This window comes from Ursus americanus, chromosome 4 (genome assembly GCF_024610735.1).
Source record: "Ursus americanus isolate L20-20 chromosome 4, mUrsAme1.1.p, whole genome shotgun sequence".
Lineage (NCBI taxonomy): Eukaryota > Metazoa > Chordata > Mammalia > Carnivora > Ursidae > Ursus > Ursus americanus.
Window position 1 is genome coordinate 34562425 of NC_142130.1, and position 23526 is coordinate 34585950.

General features: G+C 39.9%; 1 protein-coding gene across 3 annotated transcripts in view; it reads left to right on the top strand.

The window, feature by feature from the left end:
* The window catches only part of HACD2 (3-hydroxyacyl-CoA dehydratase 2), a 111209-nt gene that overhangs the window by 64363 nt on the left and 23320 nt on the right, over positions 1 to 23526 (top strand). For all 3 annotated transcript variants that reach the window (XR_006782457.2, XM_045812745.2, XM_045812744.2), the window contains exon 4: positions 10609 to 10697. Coding sequence is in view for 2 of the 3 variants with exons in the window: in XM_045812745.2 (XP_045668701.1) it covers positions 10609 to 10697 (89 nt within the window). In the remaining variant the exon portion in view is untranslated. The remainder of the gene's footprint in view (positions 1 to 10608; positions 10698 to 23526) is intronic.

Consider the following 23526-nt stretch of genomic DNA (forward strand, 5'->3'; position numbering starts at 1 on the left):
GATTGGGAGGGAGACTTTTCTCTATAATCTTTTTACACTTTTTAAATTTTGAACAATGCAAATGAATTACTTATTTAAAACACATGAGCTCCTCCATCCTTTCTGAGATTTAATTGCTGTGTGATGGGATTCTGCCACCTCATAAAAAGTGTATGCCGTTCCTGTAGGGAACTTTGTGCCAGTCCTCCAGCTCAGTGTGGGACCGGAAAGGCTTGGCATCCATGAGGTAGTTCCTAGTTAGTCACATCCTCCACTTTACCATCACTTCCCAGCCTCCCTGTCTGTCACACTCCACTCAGAAATTTGTGTTTCTCTCCAAATCTGAGCCTGTTGGTAAAAATTCTCAAAATTGTGTTGATTCACCAATATCACTTTTGGGAGATAGAGATAGAGTAGGAGGTGTACAATAATCTTTCCTTTTTTGGCTAGAACTTTTAAAAATATATGGCATACAGTTGTTACCCCATTCCTTTTTGGTTGCTGCTGGTGAGTGTTGTTTTTGTTATTGAATATTGCTACTTTTAGCTCAGTAGATTTGGTATTTGGGTAGGGAGATTCTCATTTCCCTTGCCATCATTTAATTTAGTTACTGGCGCCAACTTTGTGTTGCTTGCCTTGCTTTGGTCTGGCCTCCATTACCCATGTATTCCCTGATGGTTGATGGTTGACTCCTTTTCTGTTTGTGGGCTCTATCCTGCTCTGCTCCCAGCCTACCTGACTATACCTGACTTGCAACGCAGTCTTGATCATAAGTAGGTCATCTGCTAAGCCCACCAACCTGATCCATCTGAGGGCTGTTCTGAGCAGGGAGGATTTCCAGGGCTGTCGACCTCTGCCGGGCTTAGGGAGTCCTCAGAGCACCCTGGTTCTGGAGAATCAAACTGTTTGCCAGATCCCCTTTATACAGCTTTCGCTTAGATGCGTGCACACATCCCACACATATAAATGCCTGTGTTTCTTTTATCTGCCAATGTTTTGCTTCAAAAGTTCATTGCCCTTTCAACATAAATTCCTATAATTATTTCTCAAGTTATAACCTCGTCTTGCCAAAGATGCGCACTGCTGATAGAGAAATTTTTCTGAAACCAAGAAGTGATCATGCCATTCTGTTTATAGATGTTTAGTTGCCTCACATCACCTTCAGGAAAAAGTCCTAAAAATAAGATCTATCCCAAAGCAAATCAGTTACAGCCTGAGAGTGTAAGTTCATGAGGGCAGGGGTGTATCTTATTCACCATTGTATCCCCAGCTTGAAAAACAGTACTTGGCACAGAGTACGTACTCCAAAAATATTTGTTGAATTCAATTAATGAATAATAGGTGCCTAGTAAGTCTTTTTAAAATGAATTTTGATCTAGTGATGGTTTACTGATAAGATTGCAGAATCTCTCCTTGTTATCAGGAAACAACCAACTTAAGTAATCAACAACCAAAAATCTGAGGTATAGGTAGTTTTAACATGCTGTGTCACGGTGTTCAAATAAGGGATAATGGCATAATAAATGCAATCACATAGGGATTGAGTGCAAGAAGTCTAGAAAAGAAAGAGGATCCAGTCTGTCTATACTCCTCATTCCATAAGGATTTGTGATAACTTCTACAAGAAATATAATAACATAATATGTTTCAGATTTGGCTTGAAACATTCTAACTACCATGTTGAAAAGGGCAACTGAGAATATAACACTGTATGTTAACTACAGTAAAATTAAAGTAAAATAATAAAAGAAAAAAGAAAGGGGCAATTGAGTTATAGAATTCCTATCAGATTGGAGAGACGTAAATATTTCTTAGCATTGATTTCTAAAACAGATTTCCCACCTAGGGCTAATATAAGGGGCATTGAGTGATAGAGTGGATATTATACTGCATACCATTCCTACAGCAAATAATGATTCTCTTTTTAACAGTTCCAAATGAAATCCAGCTGACAATAACAGTACACCCAACTCAGTGATACCAATTCTGTTCAGAGCAAAATGATTCCATCTATGTGGCCTTCTGTTGTTGGTCTGGCTTAACTCCAAGGATAAACTTGGAGATCCCGGCCTTCAGATGGTCTTCCTTATATAAGGGGTCCTTCTTCCTGCTGGCCTTTTGACTGGTCCAGTAGAGCAGGCATTTTGAGATTGGGCTGTCAGGCTAGAGCCAAAACTTCTGTTTGCTGGGTGACCAGTTGAGGTAGGTTCATATGCCACAGAAACCAAGTGAGAGTTGGTGTGAATGACATCATTTGGGGGAAATTCGGGTTCCTAAACAGGCAGTTTCCTGCATAGGAAATTTAGGAGCACCTGCAGGCAAAGCCAGAAACATTTCTGCATCTGCATCAAATTAGAAAGCATTGATCAGTTTTTTATTTCCTAACTTATTTAGACTTAAATTTACTGGCTTTTTACTCCCTAACTTACTAAGATTTAAATTTACTTTGAGGGGTAGGCTAAAGCAGCCAGGCTTGTATGCTGCTGGTGGGAGTGTATCTTAATACAAATGTTTTAGAAAGCAATTTGGCAATGTATTTCAAGATCTTTAAAGGCATTCATAGCATTTGACCTAGTAGTTCTACTTCTGGGAACTATCCCAAGGAAATAATCCTTTAAAACATTTTTTTTTTCTAAGCCTCAGAAATTTTTAAGTATTATTTGTAATACTTTATTACTTCATTTATAATATCAAGAAATTTGAGCAATTTAAATATCTCACAGAAGGAGAATAGATAAACAAATATATTCTACTCTAATGAATATTATGACTCAAGTTAAAATATTTTGAAGACTATGTTGTAAGAAAATTTCTCAAAATGTTAAGTGAGAAAAGCAAACTACAAAAAGTATAAACAATAGAAATTGAACTGTATTTAAAAATATACTTAGAAGAGGGGAGGCCTGGGTGGCTCAGTCAGTTAAGCGTCTGCCTTTGGGCTTAGGTCATGATCCCAGGGTCCTGGGATCAAGTCCCACATCAGGCTCCTTACTCAGCAGGGAGCCTGCTTCTCCCACTGCCTGCTGCTCCCCCCTGCTTTTGCATGCACTCTCTCTCTCTGACATAGTAAATAAATAAAGTCTTTTAAAAATATAGGTATGTATACTTAGAAGAAAAGAATGGTGGGAAATATAACTAAGGAATAAGTGTTTTTGGCTATTAAAACTTACTTTAAAAAAAACAATATGATAAGTTTTGATTAGCACTTCTAAAAGGAAGACATATATAAATTTTCATATTCCCTAGGAAAGGGGGCTCTAGAGTAAAGAAGGGTTCCACTGAATTGCAATATTCATCCCTCAGAGCAACCAGATCCCTTCATTGAAGTCACACGTCCTAATAAGCATTCTGATTTCCACAGGAGGAAAAAAATGCCCTTAGATGAGGGTCTTTAAAATCCCAACCGTTCCGTTATTACAAAGGCTATGCTTCTGCTGTTAAGTGAATAAAATGACATAGTGGTTTATTAACTAGACTCCTCTGGATTTGATTAGTCTGAGTCAGTCTCCCAAGAGCCTGATTTTTGCTCATGAATGGGATAAAATTCGTTTTTTGAACTTGGAAATCTGAGGTCCAGATCCTGGACTTCTTGATTCCCACCAAAATATATCAGCAACCCTGGAGCGCAGTTCAGACCGTTAGAAGTCTAGCCCCCTGTTTCAATGGCAAAAGAAGAACGCAGAAATGAAAGGGAAAATAATACTTTTATGTGATAAGCTAGTCTTTGAGTTTAAAAAAAATGAAGAAGGTAGAAATACTGGTGGTCTTACCTTAAGCAGCAAATGCTTAAGAACTCATTTAGGAAAGCCTTTGATTATCGATCTTTAGTTTTTCTGGTAATGTAACCTACAGTTACATTGGCTAAGTATATTCACTTAATGTTTGACTCACTGAGTTAGCTTCTTTAGCAGTATTACATATTAATATCACCAGGCTCTGTGCTTAATTCACATATTTATTTTTTTATAAAAACTTTATTCACATATAATTCACATATGTAGTTCACCCATTTAGAGTATATAATTCAGTATTCACAGGGTTGTGCAACCATCACCACAGTCAATTTTAGAACATTTTCATCACCCCAAAAAGAAACCCAATACCCATTAGCAGTCGCTCCCAGTTTCCCTCCTAATCTTCTAGCCCCAGCTAACCACTAATCTACTTTCTGTCTGTAGTTTGTCTATTCTTGACTTTTCATACAAACCGAATCATGTAACATATGGTCGTTTGTCACTGGCTTCTTTAGTCAGCATGTTTTCAAAGTTCATCAATATTGTAGTATGTATCAGTACTTTATTTCTTTTTATTTATTATTCATTACTTTTTACTTTTATTTACTTTATTTCTAATGTTCTATTGTATAGATATACCATGTTCTATTGATCCATTCATCTGTTGTTGGACATTTTGATTGTTTCCACTTTGGAGCTAGGGTAGAATGCCAGTATGAACATTGACTGCAAGTGTTTGTGTGGGTGTATGTTTTTATTTTTCTTGGGTACATATATACCTAGGAGTAGAATTGCTGAGTCATATGGTAATTCCATATGTAACATTTTGAGGTACTCTCAGACAGTAGCTGCACCATTTTATAATCCTAACGGCACTGTATGAGGGCTCCAATATCACCACAACCTAGCCAGCACTTGTTGTTCTCTGTAATAATGTATCTGATGATTATAGCCATCCTAGTGAAATATATCTCATTATGGTTTTGATTTGCATTTCCCTGTTGACTAATGATTTGAGCATCTTTTCATGTCTTTATTATCCATTTGCATATCTTCTTTGGAGAAATGTCTGTTGAGATTCTTTGCCCATTTTTTAATTGGGTTATTTGTCTTTGATTATTGAGTTGTAAGAATTCTTTATTTTGGGGGCACTTGGGTGGCTCAGTTGGTTAGACATCAAACTCTTTATTTCAACTCAGGTCATGATCTCAGGATTGTAAGATTAAGCCCCGGGTCAGGCTCTGTGTTGGGCATGGAGCTTGCTTAAGAGTCTCTCTCCCTCTCCCCCTGCCCCTCTAGTTCCATCCAAATTGTTGTAAATGGCAAGATTTCAGGGTTGTTGTTTTTTTTTTGATGGCTAAGCAGTACGCCATTGTATATATATATGTACCACATCTTCTTCATCCATTCATCTGTCAATGGACATCTGCACTTTTTCCATAGTTTGGCTATTGTGGACATTGCTGCTATAAACATTGGGGTGTAGGTGCCCCTTCAGATCACTACATTTATATCTTTGGAGTAACTACCGAATAGTGTAATCACTGGGTCATTTTCAACTTTTTGAGGAACCTCCATACTATTTTCCAGAGTGGCTGCACCAGCTTGCATTCCTACCAACAGTGTAAGAATGTTGCCCTTTCTCTGCATCCTCTGACCAACATCTGTCATTTCCTGACTTGTTAATTTTAGCCATTCTAACTGGTGTGAGGTGGTATCTCATTGTGGCTTTGATTTGTGTTTCTCTGATGCCAAGTGATGTGGAGCATTTGTTGGCCATTTTTATGTCTTTTTTGGAGAAATGTCTGTTCATGTCTTCTGCCCATTTCTTGATCGGATTATTTGTTCTTTGGGTGTTGAGTTTAATAAGTTCTTTATAAATTTTGGATACTAGCCCTTTATCTGATAAGACATTTGCAAATATCTTCTCCCATTCTGTTGGTTGTCTTTTGATTTTGTCGATTGTTTCCTTTCCTGTGCAAAAGCTTTTTATCTTGATGAAGGCCCAATAGTTCATTTTTGCCTCTGTTTCCCTTGCCTTTGGAGACATGTCTAGCAAGAACTTGCTGTAGCCAAGGTTAAAGAGGTTGCTGCCTGTGTTCTCTTCTAGGATTTTGATGGATTCGTTTCACATTTAGGTCTTTCATCCATTTTGAGTCTATTTTTGTGTATGGTGTAAGGAAATGGTCCAGTTTCATTTTCTGCATGTGGCTGTACAATTTTCCCAACACCATTTGTTGAAGAGACTGTCTTTTTTCCATTGGATATTCTTTCCTGCTTTGTTGAAGATTAGTTGACCGTAGAGTTGAGGGTCCATTTCTGGGTTCTCTGTTCTGTTGCATTGATCTGTGTGTCTGTTTTTGTGCCAGTACCATGCTGTCTTGATGATAACAGCTTTGTAATAGAGCTTGAAGTCTGGCGTTCTGATGCCACCAGTTTTGGTTTTCTTTTTCAGTATTCCTTTGGCTATTCAGGTCCTTTCTGGTTCCATACAAATTTTAGGATTATTTGTTCCAGCTCTGTGAAAAAAGTTGATGATATTTTGATAGGGATTGCAATGAATGTGTAGATTGCTCTAGGTAGCATAGACATTTTCACAATATTTGTTCTTTCAATCCATGACCATGGAAGGTTTTTGCATTTCTTTGTGTCTTCTGCAATTTCTTTCATGAGCGTTCTATAATTTTTCTGAGTACAGATCCTTTGCCTCTTTAGTTAGGTTTATTCCTAGGTATCTTATGGTTTTGGGTGCAGTTTGTAAATGGGATTGACTCCTTAATTTCTCTTTCTTCTATCTCATTGTTAGTGTATAGAAATGCAACTGACTTCTGTGCATTGATTTTATATGCTGCTACTTTACTGAATTCCTGTATGAGTTCTACCAGTTTTGGGGTGGAGTCTTTTGGGTTTTCCACATAAAGTATCACGTCATCTGCAAAGAGTGAGAGTTAATGGCTTCTTTGCCGATTTGGATTCCTTTTATTTCTTTTTGTTGTCTGATTGCTGAGGCGAGGACTTCTAGGACTATGTTGAACAGCAGTGGTGATAGAGGACATCCCTGTCGTGTTCCTGACCTTAGGGGAAAAGCTCTCATTTTTTTCCCATTGAGAATGATATTCTCTGTAGGCTTTTCATAAATGGCTTTTATGATATTGGGGTATGTTCCCTCTATCCCTACACTGTGAAGAGTTTTAATCAAGAAAGGATGCAGTACTTTGTCAAATGCTTTTTCTGCATCTATTGAGAGGATCATATGGTTCTTGTCCTTTCTTTTATTTATGTAGTGTATCACATCGATTTGCAGAAGTTGAACCACCCTTGCAGCCCAGGAATAAATCCCACTTGGTCGTGGTGAATAATCCTTTTAATGTACTGTTGGATCCTATTGGCTAGTATTTTGGTGGGAATTTTTGTATCCATATTCATCAGGGATATTGGTCTGTAATTCTTCCTTTTGGTGGTGTCTTTGGTTTTGGGATCAAGGTAATGTTGGCCTCATATGAAGATTTTGAAAGTTTTCCTTCCATTTCTATTTTTTGGAATAGCTTCAGAAGAATAAGTATTAATTCTTCTTTAAATGTTTGGTAGAATTCCTCTAGGAAGCTGTCTGGCCCTGGACTCTTATTTGTTGTCTGGTAGAATTCCTCTAGGAAGCTGTCTGGCCCTAGACTCTTATTTGTTGTCTGAACTCTAGTTCCAACATCTTACTTATGTCCATACTGATTAGGTCCCTGGCATTCAGTATTGCCTCTTGTTCTCTTTTTTGAGGTGAGTTTTTCTGTCTTATTGGTCTGTCCAGAGAATAACAGATGAATGAGAGAAAAAAAATACTAAAATGGCAACAACCCCAGAGAAATATACACTAAACAAATCAGAAGAGACCTGAAACTGGGGTGGGCGGGGGGGGGCGGAGAATATAATCAGACCAGGTGAGCAGAATAGAGCAATACACTGGATTCTGTGTATATTTTGGTCTGTTTTTTAGAAAATAGATCCCAAAATTGTAAAGAAGAGAAACTTATGTACAAAAATAAAATTAAGTACAATGAAAGGATAGAATGTAACTGTAAAAATGGAAATTGAAAGACAAGAAAAAACAAAAGTGAAAAAAAAAAAACAACAACAAAAAGGAAGAGATATAATACAAGCAATACACTATCTCCTGAGTGTATTTTGGTCAGTTTGTTAGAAGAAACTACATCTCAAAATTGTAAAGAAAGAAACACTTGTATATATACAAAAATAAAATTATGTACATTGAAAGGATAGAATGTAACTGTAAATATGAAAATTAAAGACTTTAACAAAAAAAAAAAGGAAGAAGAAAAAAAAGAGAATATGATCAGACAGGTATTGAATAGAATAGAGCCATATACTGGATTTTGGGTGTTTTGGTCTGTTAGAAGAAACTGCATCCCAAAATTGTAAAAAAATAAAAACTTACATATATACAAAAATAAGATTAAATACAATGAAAGGATAGAATATAACTGTAAAAATGAAAATTCAAAAAGATTTTTAAGAGAGTTGATAAAATAAGAAATTGGTCGAAAAAGGAAAGAAAATTAAAAAGAAAATTAAAGTTGAAAGACTAAAGAATCATGGGGGAAAAGTCATGAATTCTCTATGCTGTATTCCCCTAGGCCTGGAGTTCTGCAGTTCTTGTTGATTGGTAAACTTGGTCTTGGCTGGATATTCCTGCTGACCTTCTGGGGGAGGGTCCTGTTGCATTGATTCTCAAGTGTCTTTGCCCTGGGTGGAACTGCACAGCTCTTGCCAGGGGCCAGGCTGTCAGCTGCTCAGGTTTGCTCTCTGTGGCTTTTGTTCCCTGAAGCCTTTCCGGGTAGCTGTAGAGGATGAGCATGAAAATGGTGGCCTCCAATATCCAGTCCCGGAGCTGAGAGCTCGGGGCCCCACTCCTCAGTGAGCCCTCAGAGAAAAGCTGTCAGTCACTCCTGTCTCCCTGCTCTCTGGCTGCACTCCATGCTCACCCAGCCTGGGACTGAGCATTTCTATCTCAGGCACACGACCCCGTTTCTCCAAACCCTGCATACTGCTTCCTCCGGGGGGGGGGGGGCGGTCTCTCGCCAATTCTGCTGCTTGTTGGGCCCCTGCTCATAGAGCAGTTGCCTGACTGTGCTGCAGATCCCAGTTTATGGCAACCCCCAGCTGAGAGCCCACTCCCACCCACTCCTGGGTTCAGTCTTTGTAGCCGGCTTCTCCACTCCGATACTTGGGAGCTCTGCTGCACTCAGGCACCCCCCAGTCTTCCTATGACCCTGAGGATCCTGACACCACACTGTCCCAGCTAGGTTCCACCCTAGCTTAGATGCCAGAGCGACATCCCTCACGGGAGCACACTTCCGAAGATTCCGATTTTGTGCTCTGCTGCTCTATCACTTGCCGGTAGTCAGCTGAGGGAGGCTCCCTCCCCACTTGGTTAATCTTCCCACGTATCGCCTTGGATTCACTTCTCCGCACCTCCTACCTTGCAGCAAGTGGTCGCTTTTCTATTTGTAGAGTTGCAACTATTCTTTTCTTAGATCTCCAGTTGAGTTCGCAGGTGTTCAGAATGGTTTGATAGCTATCTTGCTGAATTCCTGGGACTAGATGAAATTACGGCACCTCTTCTGACATCTTGGACTCCTGCCCCCCATATATGTTTTCTTCTAAGAATTTTATAGTTTTAGCTCTTATGTTTTGGTTTTTGATCCATAATTTTGACCCATAATTCTGCTTCCAGATTTTACTTTAGTAGCAGTTCCTTACCAGTATAAAGTTACAATGAGAAAATGAGGCTTACAGATAATGGCTTATTACTGGGTTTAAGATGACCTAAAGGAGGCAAGAGTTTTTTATAATGGTGGTGGCTGGTTTCTCCGTAGGGGATGTGGTTGTAGGAATTGAAAGGAGAAGTCAAAGAAATTTAAGCTTGGCAGAACTTAATGATTATCTAAAATAACTAATAATTCCAGTGTTATAACTTCAGGACATTGGAAGGATAATTGTACCAATGCTTATTGTAATGAACAAGGTGAGAATGGTTTATAAAGATAATAAACTTTGATTTTTGTATGCTTTTTGGCAAAATATTTAAGTGAATTTTAAAAGATAATTTAACCATTAAATAATATATCGATATGCAGTATGGATAGTACATATGATATGCAGGAGTTGCCAATGTTCATTAGATACAAATACAGTTGATTTCCCCTTCTATAGGTGCCTGTTCATTTTTGAAACCCATATTATAAAATGACCTTTCAGTGTCTAATTTTAGAGGTTAAGCAATGGTTTTGTTTTCTCTATATGATAAATGTAAAATATATTGATTGCACTGGTCAGTGATTTTGAAAGGTTTAAGAAGGGTACCTACATTCCATGGTATGCTGTCGCCATGAACAATGTTATTGTTTTGGGGGGGAAGCAGTATTAGTGTTTTGGAGGGAAAAAGTTGGGGTTTTTTGTGGGTTTTGTGGTTTTTTTATTTTTTTTAAAGATTTTATTTGTCAGAGAGAAAGAGCGAGCACGTGCGCGCGCGCGCACACACACACACACACACACTCACACACAAGTGGGGCGGGGCGGGGGGGGGGTGGTGCAGTAGGCAGAGGGAGAAGCAGACTTCCCGCTGAGCAAAGAGCCTGATACTGGACTCGATCCCAGGACCCTGGGATCATGACCTGAGGCGAAGGCAGACCTTTAACCGACTGAGCCACCCAGGTGTCCATGGAGGAAAGAAGTTTTTAATATTGACTGTATTGAAAAACAGTTTATATAAGTTTCGGTTGTTAAGATGGTTTTATGTCTTAACATTGAATGTTTCAGAAAATGTATTACATGTTGAAACTTAGTACAATATACATTTATTTACCCATCCTAAAATCTCTTTCAGGAATCGTTCCATCTTCTGTTGTCCTGACTTCTTTCCAGGTGATGTCAAGAGTTTTTCTGATATGGGCAGTAACACATAGCGTCAAAGAGGTAAGTATTTACATAAACTAAAATAAAATATAGGCAATGCTAGTCAGTGTTAGTCAACTTTTCTGTCTCACTTGTGTGTTATGGCTACAGATGGAACTCGAGGTTACATCAGTATAGCCCAAATAAAAGGCATATTTGCTGTAGGAATTGGATTACTAGTTGGAAACATACTCCAGTTGTGCAGTGTTGTTAAAGAGAAGACTGGTTAAATGATAAAGCCCTGCAATCTTAGTTCCCATAGAGATTTGGACAATATGGATGTAGTCTGCAGTTCAGTTATATTTTGGGGGTATCTTGTTTGTATTCAGCATACTAAACTGGACTTCTGCATCCTTATAGTGGGACTGTTGGAGGAGTTGGGAATATTAATTCAGTCCAGAGCAGTCCTCTTCATAAGACCAGGAGAAACAAACTTGTTTCCACCCCACCCACCAGGATTAATGGAATTCCCAAATGTGCTGAGTCTAGTGGTTCTGGAAAGGGAGTGCTCTGCAGGGGGCCTGGGGTGACAGATTCCCAGGCAGGCCCAGGGATGCTGGGAGAAAGCCCGCATTACCGTTGGTATGAATCCATAGCTAAGCTCTCATTTTCTAGTATGGGAGAAGGGTAATGATTATTTTCCTGTATTGTTTTTGTTTTTTAAATGTCCTTTATCTCTTGTTAGTGTCACCTTGAGGTAAAGTACCTGTAGCCACCAGGAGGATTCATTTTTCTGTTTTTCAGTCGCAGTCACCAGCAGTATTAGAATCTTTGGGGCTCATGAAATGTGCATATCTATTAGCATTATTCTGGGTGTTTTCTTTGTCTTCTCTTCTTCCAAAACCCCTGTCAAAATATTTTGTTTTTCAGGATTTATTTTGACAGTCTCATTTGTATTTCAACTAATGAGGTTTTTCTTTTTAACTTTTTATTGGCATATGATATACATACAGAAAAATGCACGTGGCTAATGAGTTTTTAACCAAAACTGATTAAGTTATTATTTGTTACATTCGTATGAAATTTGCTGATCCAGAGGCTTTTTATTAACCTCTCTCACTTCTCAAAGATATCTAAACTTTACGTGCAAGAAGAATGTCAAAACAATCATGTACTTTTTAAAAATTTTAATTCCAGTATAGTATAGTTAACATACAGTGTTATATTAGTTTCGGGTATACAATATAGTGATTCAACAATTCTATACATTACTCAGTGCTCATGATGATAAGTGTATTCTTAATCCCCTTCACCTCTTTCACCCATCCCCTCTCTGATAACCATCTGTTCTCTATGGTTAAGACTTTTTTTTTTTTTTTTTTTTTTGGTTTGTCCCTTTTTTTCCTTTGTTCGTTTAATCACATACTTTTTAAAAAGTGATCTCATTTCTTTAAAGAAAAAAACTTTTAAAACACATAAATCTTTTTTTGGGGGGGCGCCTGGGTGGCACAGCGGTTAAGCATCTGCCTTCGGCTCAGGGCGTGATCCCGGCTTTATGGGATCGAGCCCCACATCAGGCTCCTCTGCTATGAGCCTGCTTCTTCCTCTCCCACTCCCCCTGCTTGTGTTCCCTCTCTCGCTGGCTGTCTCTATCTCTGTCAAATAAATAAATAAAATCTTTAAAAAAAAAAAAAAAACACATAAATCTTTTTTTTAATTTTTATATAAATTCAATTTAGTTAACATATAGTATATTATTAGTTTCAGGGATAGAATTTAGTGATTCATCAGTTGCATAGGCCCTCCTTAATGCATGTCACCCAGTTATCCCATATCCCCACCCCCTGCCCCTCCACAACCTTCAGTTTGTTTCCTGTAGTTGAGAATCTCTTATGCCTCCCTCTCTGGTTTTATCTTATTTTATTTTTCCTTCCCTTCCCCTATGTTCATCTGTTTTGTTTCTTAAATTCCACATATGAGTGAAATCGTATGGTATTTGTCTTTCTGACTTACTCTACTTAGCATAATATCCTCTAGTTCCATCCACATCGTTACAAAGGGCAAGGTTTCATTCTCTTTGATGGCTGAGTAGTATTCTATTGTATATATATACCACATCTTTATCCATTCATCTGTCGATGGATATCTGGGCTCTTTCTATAGTTTGGCTATTGTGGACATTGCTGCTATAAATACTGAGGTGCAGGTGCCCCTTCGAATCATAATACCTAGTAGTGCAATTGCTGGGTCATAGGGTAGCTCTATTTTCAACTTTTTGAGGAAACTCCATACTGTTTTGCAGAGTGTCTGCACCAGCTTGCATTCCCACCAGCTGTGTAAGAGGGTTCCCCGTCTCCACATCCTCACCAACATCTGTCGTTCCTGACTTAATTTTAGCCCTTCTGACTGGTGTGAGGTGGTATCTCATTGTGGTTTTGATTTGTGTTTCCCTGATGCCGAGTGATATTGAGCATTTCTTCATGTGTCTGTTGGCCATTTGTATGTCTTCTTTGGAGAAATGTCTATTCATGTCATCTAGCAAGTATCCTAATGTAGCAAATGGCCCTTTATTCTCACTCTTATTTGTTTATGGAGTAAGAAAAAGTTACTTTACTTATAATACCACGTAACCTCTTCATTTCAAATTTCTTTCTACAAATCATCATTTTTAACCAGTATTTCTTCCTCCCTTACTTATGTATTTACACTATTTCCTTTTTGTTTTAACCAACAACTCATTAACTTCCCGAAAGTCTCAAGTGACCTAAATTTTTTTTTCTGATAGGAACTCATCCATATTCTTAAATAGGTAATTATGTACTTTCAGTAATTAAATGTTAGGTACATGAAGACGATATTGTCAACTCCAGGGTGTGTAATCGCTTTGCCTAAACAATTAGATGTTAATTGTCCAGGTGCTAATGCCCTGGCTGATAGATTATTTATGGCCTCTGCTTTTTCCTCCTGCCTTCTGCCTTAGTGATCACTCTTCTCCTTTTCTCCTCATTAGCCTTCTGGGAAAGGGGGTAACAGGTAAATCTAAAATGCTTGTAATTCAGGTCAAGCAGTTCTGTTTGCCATATTATTGTTAGCAACTTTTGCCAGGATTTCCTGGGCGATCATTAAGACTGCTTGGTTTAAAAGCTATTAACTGTGGATTACAGACAGGTACACGGACCTGGCCATTGTCCTCGGTAACCATGCTACCTGACGGATGCGTAGATTTGACCATTTCAGATGGTTCATATACACTGTCATATTTGAGCTCTGCAGTAAGTTGTATGCTTGTTACATTTGCATATTCAAAATTGTTTCTCTGCAACCAAACTTACCCAGTTTCCACTATCATTGACATACCATTTTCTGAAGAATGTGGTGCAATCAATTGTGTTGTCTTTCTGCCACCTCTTGGGTCCTTCTCTTTTCACATACACCTTATTAATTAGTTGACGTGCTCCTTTCTCAAGTAATTAGGATTCAGTGTTTCTGCTGTTCAGGGATCATAGTTCTTTTCTTCTTGTTACCCTTTTCTTTGAACAAACCTCTTTCATTATTTTGTTTACCTGGTAGATCCCCTCCCAGCTCACCGCAGGTCATCGATAGCTAACTTGAAGAATCTGTTGCTGTGGCATTTCAGAGGCCAGTCTGCTGTCTGTCTCCTGTTCCTCAGCCTCTGCTCTTAGCCAAATGCTATTTCTCCTGCCTTAAGTCTCATATTAGCTGTAATTCGCTTTGCTCTGTACAACATTACTTATGGCTTCCCTGCTAAACTTCCATTCTTCAGTTTCCTGAAACATCATTAAAATATCCTTATTTCCCTTATATTCAACTTTGTTTACTTTAGTGGTGGGAACCACATAACTAACACATAAGGAAGTTGATGTCAGAAATAGCTGCTTAATAAAATATATCTCACTTTCTCATAGTAATGTTCAAATTCTTTCCATACTGCTCTACTTTCATTCTTAGTTTCTTTTTACATCCTATTCCCCTCGAACGTGGACAAGAATTCTTCATATCCATAGCATTACGTTTGGATTTGGACTCTTGCTACCCCCTCTCTCTGGCCTTCTCATGTTTTCCATGCTCAGTTCCCTTGTTTTTCTGTAATTGTACATGGTGTGCTAAGGTAGGGCTTATATACCTTTTAAGACTAGATGCTACTTTTTTTATATGTGAGGTATATTTCCTTTTAAGAGGCCTTATAGGACATGCATCTCACTGGTCGTTTTAATTCTCTACCCGTGGCATGCTGGTCACATAAATGTTGCCATGTACACCACAGAACCAGAAGGTGACCAGACGGTTTTCTGTTATGATATAAAAGCACTCACCCATCAGTTAGTGTGACATCTCGATTGGCAGGATATTAAAGAAATAATTGTGGTCTCTTTGTTGAAGAGCTTTTTCTTAACTAAGCGTAGCAAATAACCTTCCCCCTTTTTCCTTTTAAAGAGAGCACCTATATGAGCATAGTAAAGCTTCTGACAAAAATGACAAGTTCAGCGGGGAGGTAGGGTGTGGGAATCAGCAATTCTAGCTGACCTCTTTCCTTTCCAGTTTTCCTGCCTGTTTCCCAGGCTTGAACTGGCTCCTTCTCCATCCCCTTGGCCAGGCTGGCCTCTGCTGCCGCCACATCAGTCCGCTATGGGCTTTTTTCTCCTCATACTCTATTTGAGGCTGTCCTTTGTCTCCTCACTGAGCTGAAACACGACTGGCATTTTTCAAAGTAAACTGCCGTGGAAAACGCCATCTTCTATCCCTCACTATAACCCCCTCTTCAAAAACACAAAAGTTCATAGGGCATATATTCTCCCTTTGTCCGAAAGTAGCTAAGCTGATCCCCAGATTCCTAGATACACAGATAGGCCACTGTCCCTTTCCCTGGCCCAACCCTCTTAGAAGAAGCCACCCAAATCCTCGTCAGAGTTCTCAGTGGAAGATCACCGTGTTCTGAGCAGAAGTCCCTGGTCACCAACATGGGCAGTAGTTGAAAAAGAAGTTGCTGGATTCTCACTGTGACTTTAGCCCGAGTGCAATGAATGCCCTCCACAGTCTACTAGTGATAGTTTGCATAAAATAAAGCTATACCCAGGAGTGCCGAGCCTTCTCTGTTTTCTTCCTCACCCTCTGCCACCAATGGAGAAAGGGATGTTTTCCTGCATTCTTCCAGATTGTTCTGTGAGTTCTCCTGATTTTACCAGTCAGCTGTTTCCAACCTCTTTTTGGCATGCTACTGGGCTTTGTGACACTTTATCTGCCATTCTTGTCAACTTCTCAGTGAGATGCTTACAAAAAGCCTACAATCAGTGTTTAAGAAAGTAACCTGAGTTTTTTTTATCATTATACTGATCTTTGTCTGTTTGATGCATTACAGTTTACAGAAGTCTTTATTAAGATACATTGTGGTCATTCACTCTTGACAACTGTCCTTTGAGGTAGGTTATAGCCTCCAATTAGAGTTCAGAAGCTAGAGAAGCAAAGTGACTGTCACACATGCAAGTGAGCAGAGTTGGGAATGGACTTCTGATTCCAGAGTCTTCCCTCTGTATCAGAGCTTCCTTTTCACCGTTTCAATTGGGGTATGAACACAACCATATTTTTGTGTGCTGACCATGCTTTCTCTGTCCCATATGGAGTGGAAAACCCCTGTCTCGGACCCAGGAACACATGCCTCTACAGCAGTTCTGTCATGCCACATGCATGCTGAGGTAGGATTCTCAGATCTCTCATCTGTCTGTATGTGAAGCACACACATGAGCTGTGGGCCCTGGGCGCTCAGCGCCACATTGCCCACTTGCTCCTCTGTTGTTCCTCTGCTCTGGTGGCTCTGTGATGAATCCTTCCAATTAACTAGGCTTCCTCCTTGAAAGTTCCAGGACTGTTTTTCTATTGGAGCTTATGGATTATTTGGAACAGAATTACCCAGAAAGCTTATTTTAAAAATGCACGTTCCAAGTCCCTCCCTGCACTTGATACAGAATCTCTGAGTGTGGAGCCAGAGAATATCATTGTTAGTAAACTCCTCCGATAATTGTATGAATTCTAAGGTTGGAGAAACACTTTAAGATACTGTTTGTTGTGCTGTAATTTTAATTGACCTTCTTTTCTCTTGATTTTACTTCATAGTTCTACTTAATTTACTTGAAGCCTAACCAGCTCTCACCATTCTTTCCAAGTCCAAGAGCCATGGTTTCCTTCTTAAGAATGAAAGCCTTGGAGCTCCCTCACACTGCTAAGTAAAGGCACTGTGGAATTTCTGGACTTTTTTCCAAAATACAGTAAATGCTGAGCTGAGCCTCATGCACAGGTCAGTGAAGGCCCAGGAGACCCACCTTGAAGGCAGAGGGAGATCGGAAGGCACAGCACTAAAGAAGCAAAGCTGACTTTCATGTGTTTGTTTTTAAGAGCGAGGATAAAGAATCCAGCTGCTTCACTTCGGGTTGGGTCCTGGGAAGGGCTCTGTCCTGGGCACGTGCTTCATGGTGCCCGGCCAAAGGCACCAGGCTGATTACTTAGGAGGTCATTCCCACCTCCTAAGTGCAGACACTTCTCTTCCTGGGGTTTACCAAGAAATGTCACCTTCCTTGGACAGTTTATTTTCTCTGTAGTTAGAACTCAGTATTACAGAACCTGGAGGCTTAGCACCCATAACTCGTGTGAGGAGTTGATGAGTGTTGACTTTGACAACTTATCCTGTAGCTTAGGACAAAACGTTTCAACATCCTGGACCTTGTTTTTCTCGTCTGTAATGCGAATATCTGTCCTGCTATGTCACGGAGTTTCGGTGAAGATGAAGTGGGACGGCTTTGTGGAAACAAGGCAGCCGTATTCAGAAATCAAGGTCTCCAACATGCCGCTTTTGCTGAGCAGCTCCTGAAAGCCCTTGTAAAGCAGTTTCACCTCAGAAGGAATGGTCCTTCTTTCATAGATGAACAGTTGTCTTTTTCTTCCTCTTCTCTTCTTTTTCACTCTTGCGGAAACCAAACTACTGAGTAAAGTGACACCCTCACTCCCACGCTCCTCATCCTATTTTGGTTGCATTGCGGGTTTTTCTCCTCTGCTGGCTTCACAGCATGCGCGCGCTCTGTCACCTCTCGAGGGTGCTTCTCCCATTGGTGTTTCCTGTGGTGGCACGTGCTTCTTGTTATCCCGAGTGGCCATCTGTGAACACGGTGTTTCCCTGAGGCCCAGGAAGGGCACCTTCTTATCCCCATCAATCCGAGGAGGAGCTCAGGTGCTGTGTCGGGGGCACAGCGTTCCCCCTCGGGTTCTGTATTGGACCCAAAGCTCTGCCACTCTGTCTTCTAGCACAGCGCCCTTTCCGCGGTGACAGTTCATCGTAGCAAAGGCCGCTGGGATACGTTCAGTCTCTTTTGCCCCCTGGAATGCCGAATGTCTCAGATTCTGCACCCCATTCCATCTGTTCCCGTACTTTCTATTTTAAATATTTCTGTAGGTGGATTTGCATCACCTTCACTTTTAAAATTAGCACCCCACTAAAGGTAGAACACCTCATTATTTGATCATTAATCAGATACTGTCAAACTTGAGACGAGTCCTAGACAAAGGCAGCCATACTGTATTGCCCCTTCTCCAGCTGTCCTAATGGACACTTGAAGATAGTGGTACTTTCCTCAGAGCTAGGTCGTTCGTTCTGCCATTACCTATATTTAGCATAGGGGATTTGGGCAAAATCAGATTGCCTGTTTTTCCCTCAGTGTTTTTCGGTCTCTTTCCAACATTTTCTTGAGCCATGTATAAAGATTTTTATTTCAAAATACTGAAAAATACTTTGATTTTTGTAAGTTCACTTCTGCCGTCCCATGTTGCTTCTTTCTCCGATAGTCTTAGTGCTTTTGTAGCCCTTGAAAAACTCCATTGGAACTCATGTGTTCAAAATACATTATACTCTAATGGTACTATTCTTTGATAATTAAGTCATTTGTGTTAAAACAAGAAACAATCAAGTATCTTAAACCATGCAAGCCAGCATTTACCCCGCTTCCTACAGAACATAGCCCCCTTTGTCAGTTGACCATTGAATAGGTTCCAAGTGCAACAAAATCAGGAAATCGGTTTCATTTGTATTTAATGTTAATCTTTTTCTCCTCCGGGCTCTCCTCCCTGCGGTGACCCTGCCCCACAGACACCCCTATACTTGAAGCTTCTCAGGACCTTTTCTTCTCCTCTCTCACCCCAAGGGCTAACTCTGACATCTACCATTCCCAGTTGTCAACTCCAGCATGAGAGGGAACAGCTACATTAGGCAAACGCCACGGAAGGCTGCACGGTTATTTTCATTTTGGGGGCGGGGGATCTCCCTCGGGAGGAGGATTGGGAGCCAAACCTGCCCCAGCCCAACCCATTGAAGGCTGCCCTAGAGAGGTCCAGTCCTTTCAGGCGTGGCTTCTTCCTTTTCCTCTGCCCCAGAGCTTCCAGATCTTAGGTTTTCCGGTGCATTTTATAAGTCTTTTTATATATTATGCTGAAGTCCCCTTCCCCCTTGTAATTGATGTTCTGGATGCATCAGTGGGGTTGCCTACATTGCTCCTATTTTTTGATAATGAAATTTCTGACAAAGAAACTTATTATTGGAATGCATCATCTTCAAGCACTAGACATTTCTATACTATTGGGTAATATCTTAGTCTAAGTATTACAAATCAAAGGAAACCTGTTTAGAGCCAAGTCTGGTTCCTGCAGTCCTGAGGTTAACAAAGATGCTTGACTCTTGACATTAGGAAACTATCATGGAGAAGGAATGAAGTGAAGGAAGGAAAAAATGGATACCTTGGGTGTGAAATAGTAGTTTCCCAAGTAAGGCCATGAGATTTATGGGCTGGAGCTTACATGGTTTCAGCCTTGGTTACATGGCATCAATTCGAATTAAAGAATCACATGGGGAAGCAAAGCTCTGTGTCACAGAACCGTGCTGCTGAGTTGTGTTGTCAGGGACAGTTACCAAGAAGTGAATTCTGGCATTCAAAAAGGTTCTCATCCATGGTTTGAAGATGAGATGCAGTAAGGTGCTTATTTAGACTGTTTATTCCGAACCAGAAAAGGTAACTTTTTGGTTACCAACATTTGTCTTTTGGGTATTTGCTCGTCCCCGGCACTGTCTAGAAGAATTTCCTGCAATGGTAGAAGTGTTCATATCTGCACTGTTCAATACAGTAGCTACTAGCTATATGTGAACACATTGAACCCTTGAAATAAGGTTAGTGTGACTGAGAAACTGAGTTTTAATTTAGTGTAATGTGATTTAAAATATCTACATGTCACTGGAGGTCGTCGTGTTAGTGTAGCCGTAGATGTTCAGTGTAGTGTTATCTCCATTCTCTTGATTTCAGTCAATTGGATTTGCATATACTTGATCTCACATGTGCATGACTGTGTGATTTTTTTTTTTTTTTAAGTAGCCTCCACACCCAACGTGGGGCTTGAACTCACAATCCTAAGATCAAGAGTCGTCTGCTCCACTGACCGAGGCAGCCAGGCACCCCTGACTGTGTTTTTTCAAAAAACAGTCTGAAAGAAATGTATATGGTATACTTGGCATGCTGTGTTCTTTAGACCAGTGATGATTTTTTTTTTTTTTAACACTCAAGCTTAAATCGTTACAAAAACCCTTCCTGCAAATGTGGAAAACAGTGTGGATGGTATTCTGTGTTGCAGAAATAGCAGAAGGCCATGCAGGCCCGACCTTTCAGAGGCCTGCAATGTGGCCTCTGCAGGGGTAGATTCACCATGATAACATGTCCCAGGCTTGTCCTTTTTGAAAACCATTTCACAAGACTTTTCTATCCTATTTGAGGTAAAAGCTGCCGTAGAAGTACAGTCAACATTATTATCCCAATGAGCTCGAAGATTCTCATTTCACACTGTAAAAGAGAGGTGATTGACATGCATCGTGAGCATTGCTCAAATATGTCAGCAAAGTCAAGGAAAGTTAAAAATTATTACCTATAAATTGCTTTTAAACAGGTGTGTTCCGCAGTACAATGAGTGGCATTTCTAAAGCATTGATTAATATTCATTTGAAAACTTTTAATACGTGGGAGGAGGAACTATCTCTTAAATTACCTTCTCTTCTGCCAAATCAGTCTTTTATATACTGTAGCTTTTTCAGTATAACTTTATTTTTAAGCATGAATATGGAGTGTGAGATAGTTTAATTAAAAATACATAAATCGAAAAGAATACCAGTACATTCAGCCTTCTGACAACTGGCCTGCACAGCGAATGCAGCGATAACTGGTCTCTTCGGGAGTCTTGACAATGATGGGGCAGCCTGAAGAAATCATCTCCAACCCCCTGCTCCTATGAAATATAGACAAAATGTATTTTCGTTTCTTCAGGGAAGAGGGTTCAGTAATGTTTTATAATGACTCATATCAAGAAGCCCTAGTCCGGTACCTCTCATTACAAGATGTGATGCATCACGGATAAAATAAAGCATATTACTAAGTTGTCTGCATTTTCCAGAAAGAGGACCCTTTTCAAGTCTGCAGTGAAACCCTGGTGCCCTTCGGGAATTTGTAAGACGTGCCTTGGTGTACATGCGCGGATATGTGTGGGTGCATGCTTGAGAGTATGCTTTGCGTTTCAGAAGTGGGGGGGGACTAATTATCGGCCTTGATGCATTAAAGACTTAACTTTTGTTTTCTTCAGATTGCCGCCATAAGTGTTTGTTTTTAACAAGAGGAGTTTTGACATCCTCTCCTTTTTACCTTATTTTGCTCTGGCAAAAAATTACCAGAATAACCAAAACCTTGAAAATTTTATGTCTCGTTTGCAATTCTGCATTTGGTGTTAAACTGTTAGATCAGGGGATCTTTTGTTGAGGTCATTGCCTCAAAGAGATTATGCTGTAAAAGCTAATCAAGCTAACCAAGGTTTTAAGTAATACTGTATAGTTTTTAAAACTTGAACTTTTCAAAATGTTACATTTGTGTAGCGCTTTGTCACCTGTGCAGAAGCTATGAGCTGGCAGCAGACCTCTATCCCACAGGTGGGTCTTGAAGAGAAAGTTCAAGAAAAACCCAGCAGCTGGAGGGTGTACCATCTCACAAGAGCAGAAGTACTCATCTCAGCTACTGACTGTCAAGTGGATCCAGTGTTAGGCAGTATGAATTTTTAAAGAAAAGGTGGAAATCTAGATTATTTTTTTATGAGGAGTCTCCCAGCTTTAAAAACGGGCTCAAATATCTTTAAAGCACCATACAAGCCCAAACAGAACATCTGTGATCCAGGACTCTGGACCACCCTTTTAAATATTTTCTGCTCCAGGAGATGGTATTCATAGCCTTGATTTCTATTTTCTGTCTTACTGAAGATTTTGCAATTATTTAAATGTTACAGAACCGAAAGAACCATGCCATTTCATGATATATATGGCCAATCTTGTGTTCTTTTGGGTGCCATTTAGGTTTCTGACAGTGATCAGTCCTCTGCCCCCTAAACTGTAGAGTAGGCAGATTGCATTTGGAGGTTTGGGGGCAGACTCTGTGGGGCGAGTATGCCCCAGCTGTCCCCATGGGATCACAGTAACCTACTGCTGTGGTTCTAGACTGGATTAGACATATAGAATCCAGGTTGGGACTGCCTGTGACCCCATTCTGATGAGACCTCTATGCTTGAGTTGGAGTGAAGGAAATAGTTGCATGAAATAACGTGCTCTTTGCGAGTAAGAGAATCAAACAGAACTCAGGAAGAATCCTGGGAAGGCCTAGCAGCTGGAGGTCCTTAGATATCCCAGAGTTGGGAGAAGCATATTAACCTTCAAGTAGAGGGAGGGATGGCATCTCTTAAACAACAAAAAGCAGGGGCGCGTGGGTGGCACAGCGGTTAAGCATCTGCCTTCGGCTCAGGGCATGATCCCAGCGTTATGGGATCGAGCCCCACATCAGGCTCCTCCACTATGAGCCTGTTTCTTCCTCTCCCACTCTCCCTACTTGTGTTCCCTCTCTTGCTGGCTTGGCTGTCTCTATCTCTGTCGAATAAATAAATAAAATCTTTTAAAAAAAAAAGAAAAAAAAAAAAGAAAAACAACGACAAAACATTGTCTTGGTAATTAAGCCAAAGAGGCGGCCATCACTGAATCACAGTGTCAGCCAGCATAGATAGTAGGAACTTAATAAATATTTGTTGAATTGAATTTTTCTTTTCATGGAATAATAACAACTGCTATTTATTAAATCACTAGCACCTTACTAAGCACTTGCTATGTTTTTCTGATCCTGCAACAACCATGCAAAGGCAAATATTCTCCCCAGTTTCCGTATGAGGGAACAGAGGCTCAGAGGGGTAAGTAACTTGTGTCGGGACATGTAGCCCGGAAGTCTGAAGGTCTCTGATTCCAGAGTGGTACTGATTAGAGAAGAGGCTGGTTAAGGAAGCTACCACCCTCCCGTCATGTTTTCTAGGAAGTGGACTGGCCACATTACTGTAGCATTAAATTTGGGCTCATGGGGACATGTTAGCATTTGGATCTGCATGTCTGACCTTTGCCATAAGTACAGCATTGATTGAGCATTGCGTGTTGACTGCATGCTTACACATTTTTTTCATTGCATGTTCAGAAAAGTAGATTTCATGACCAAGAGTTGTTTTGGTAAGCCAAAAAATATTTGACTAGGCCATCATCCACATCAAAAAAATAATCTGTAGTTATTGTATTGTAATGGAAAGAACTATTTAACCAGTTCCCTTTATCATTGTAGGTTTAAAAAAATCTATGTGGATGCACATTTTTATCTCCTTTAAATGGGAAAAAATATTAATATTTCTTTATAATGTAATTCACATTTTCCATAAAAAAGGAATAGTATCTTCTGGTTTGTTTACTAAATACCCTATCAAGGATTTTTAATAATTGCTTAATCATGAAGGACGCTCTGCACGTCAA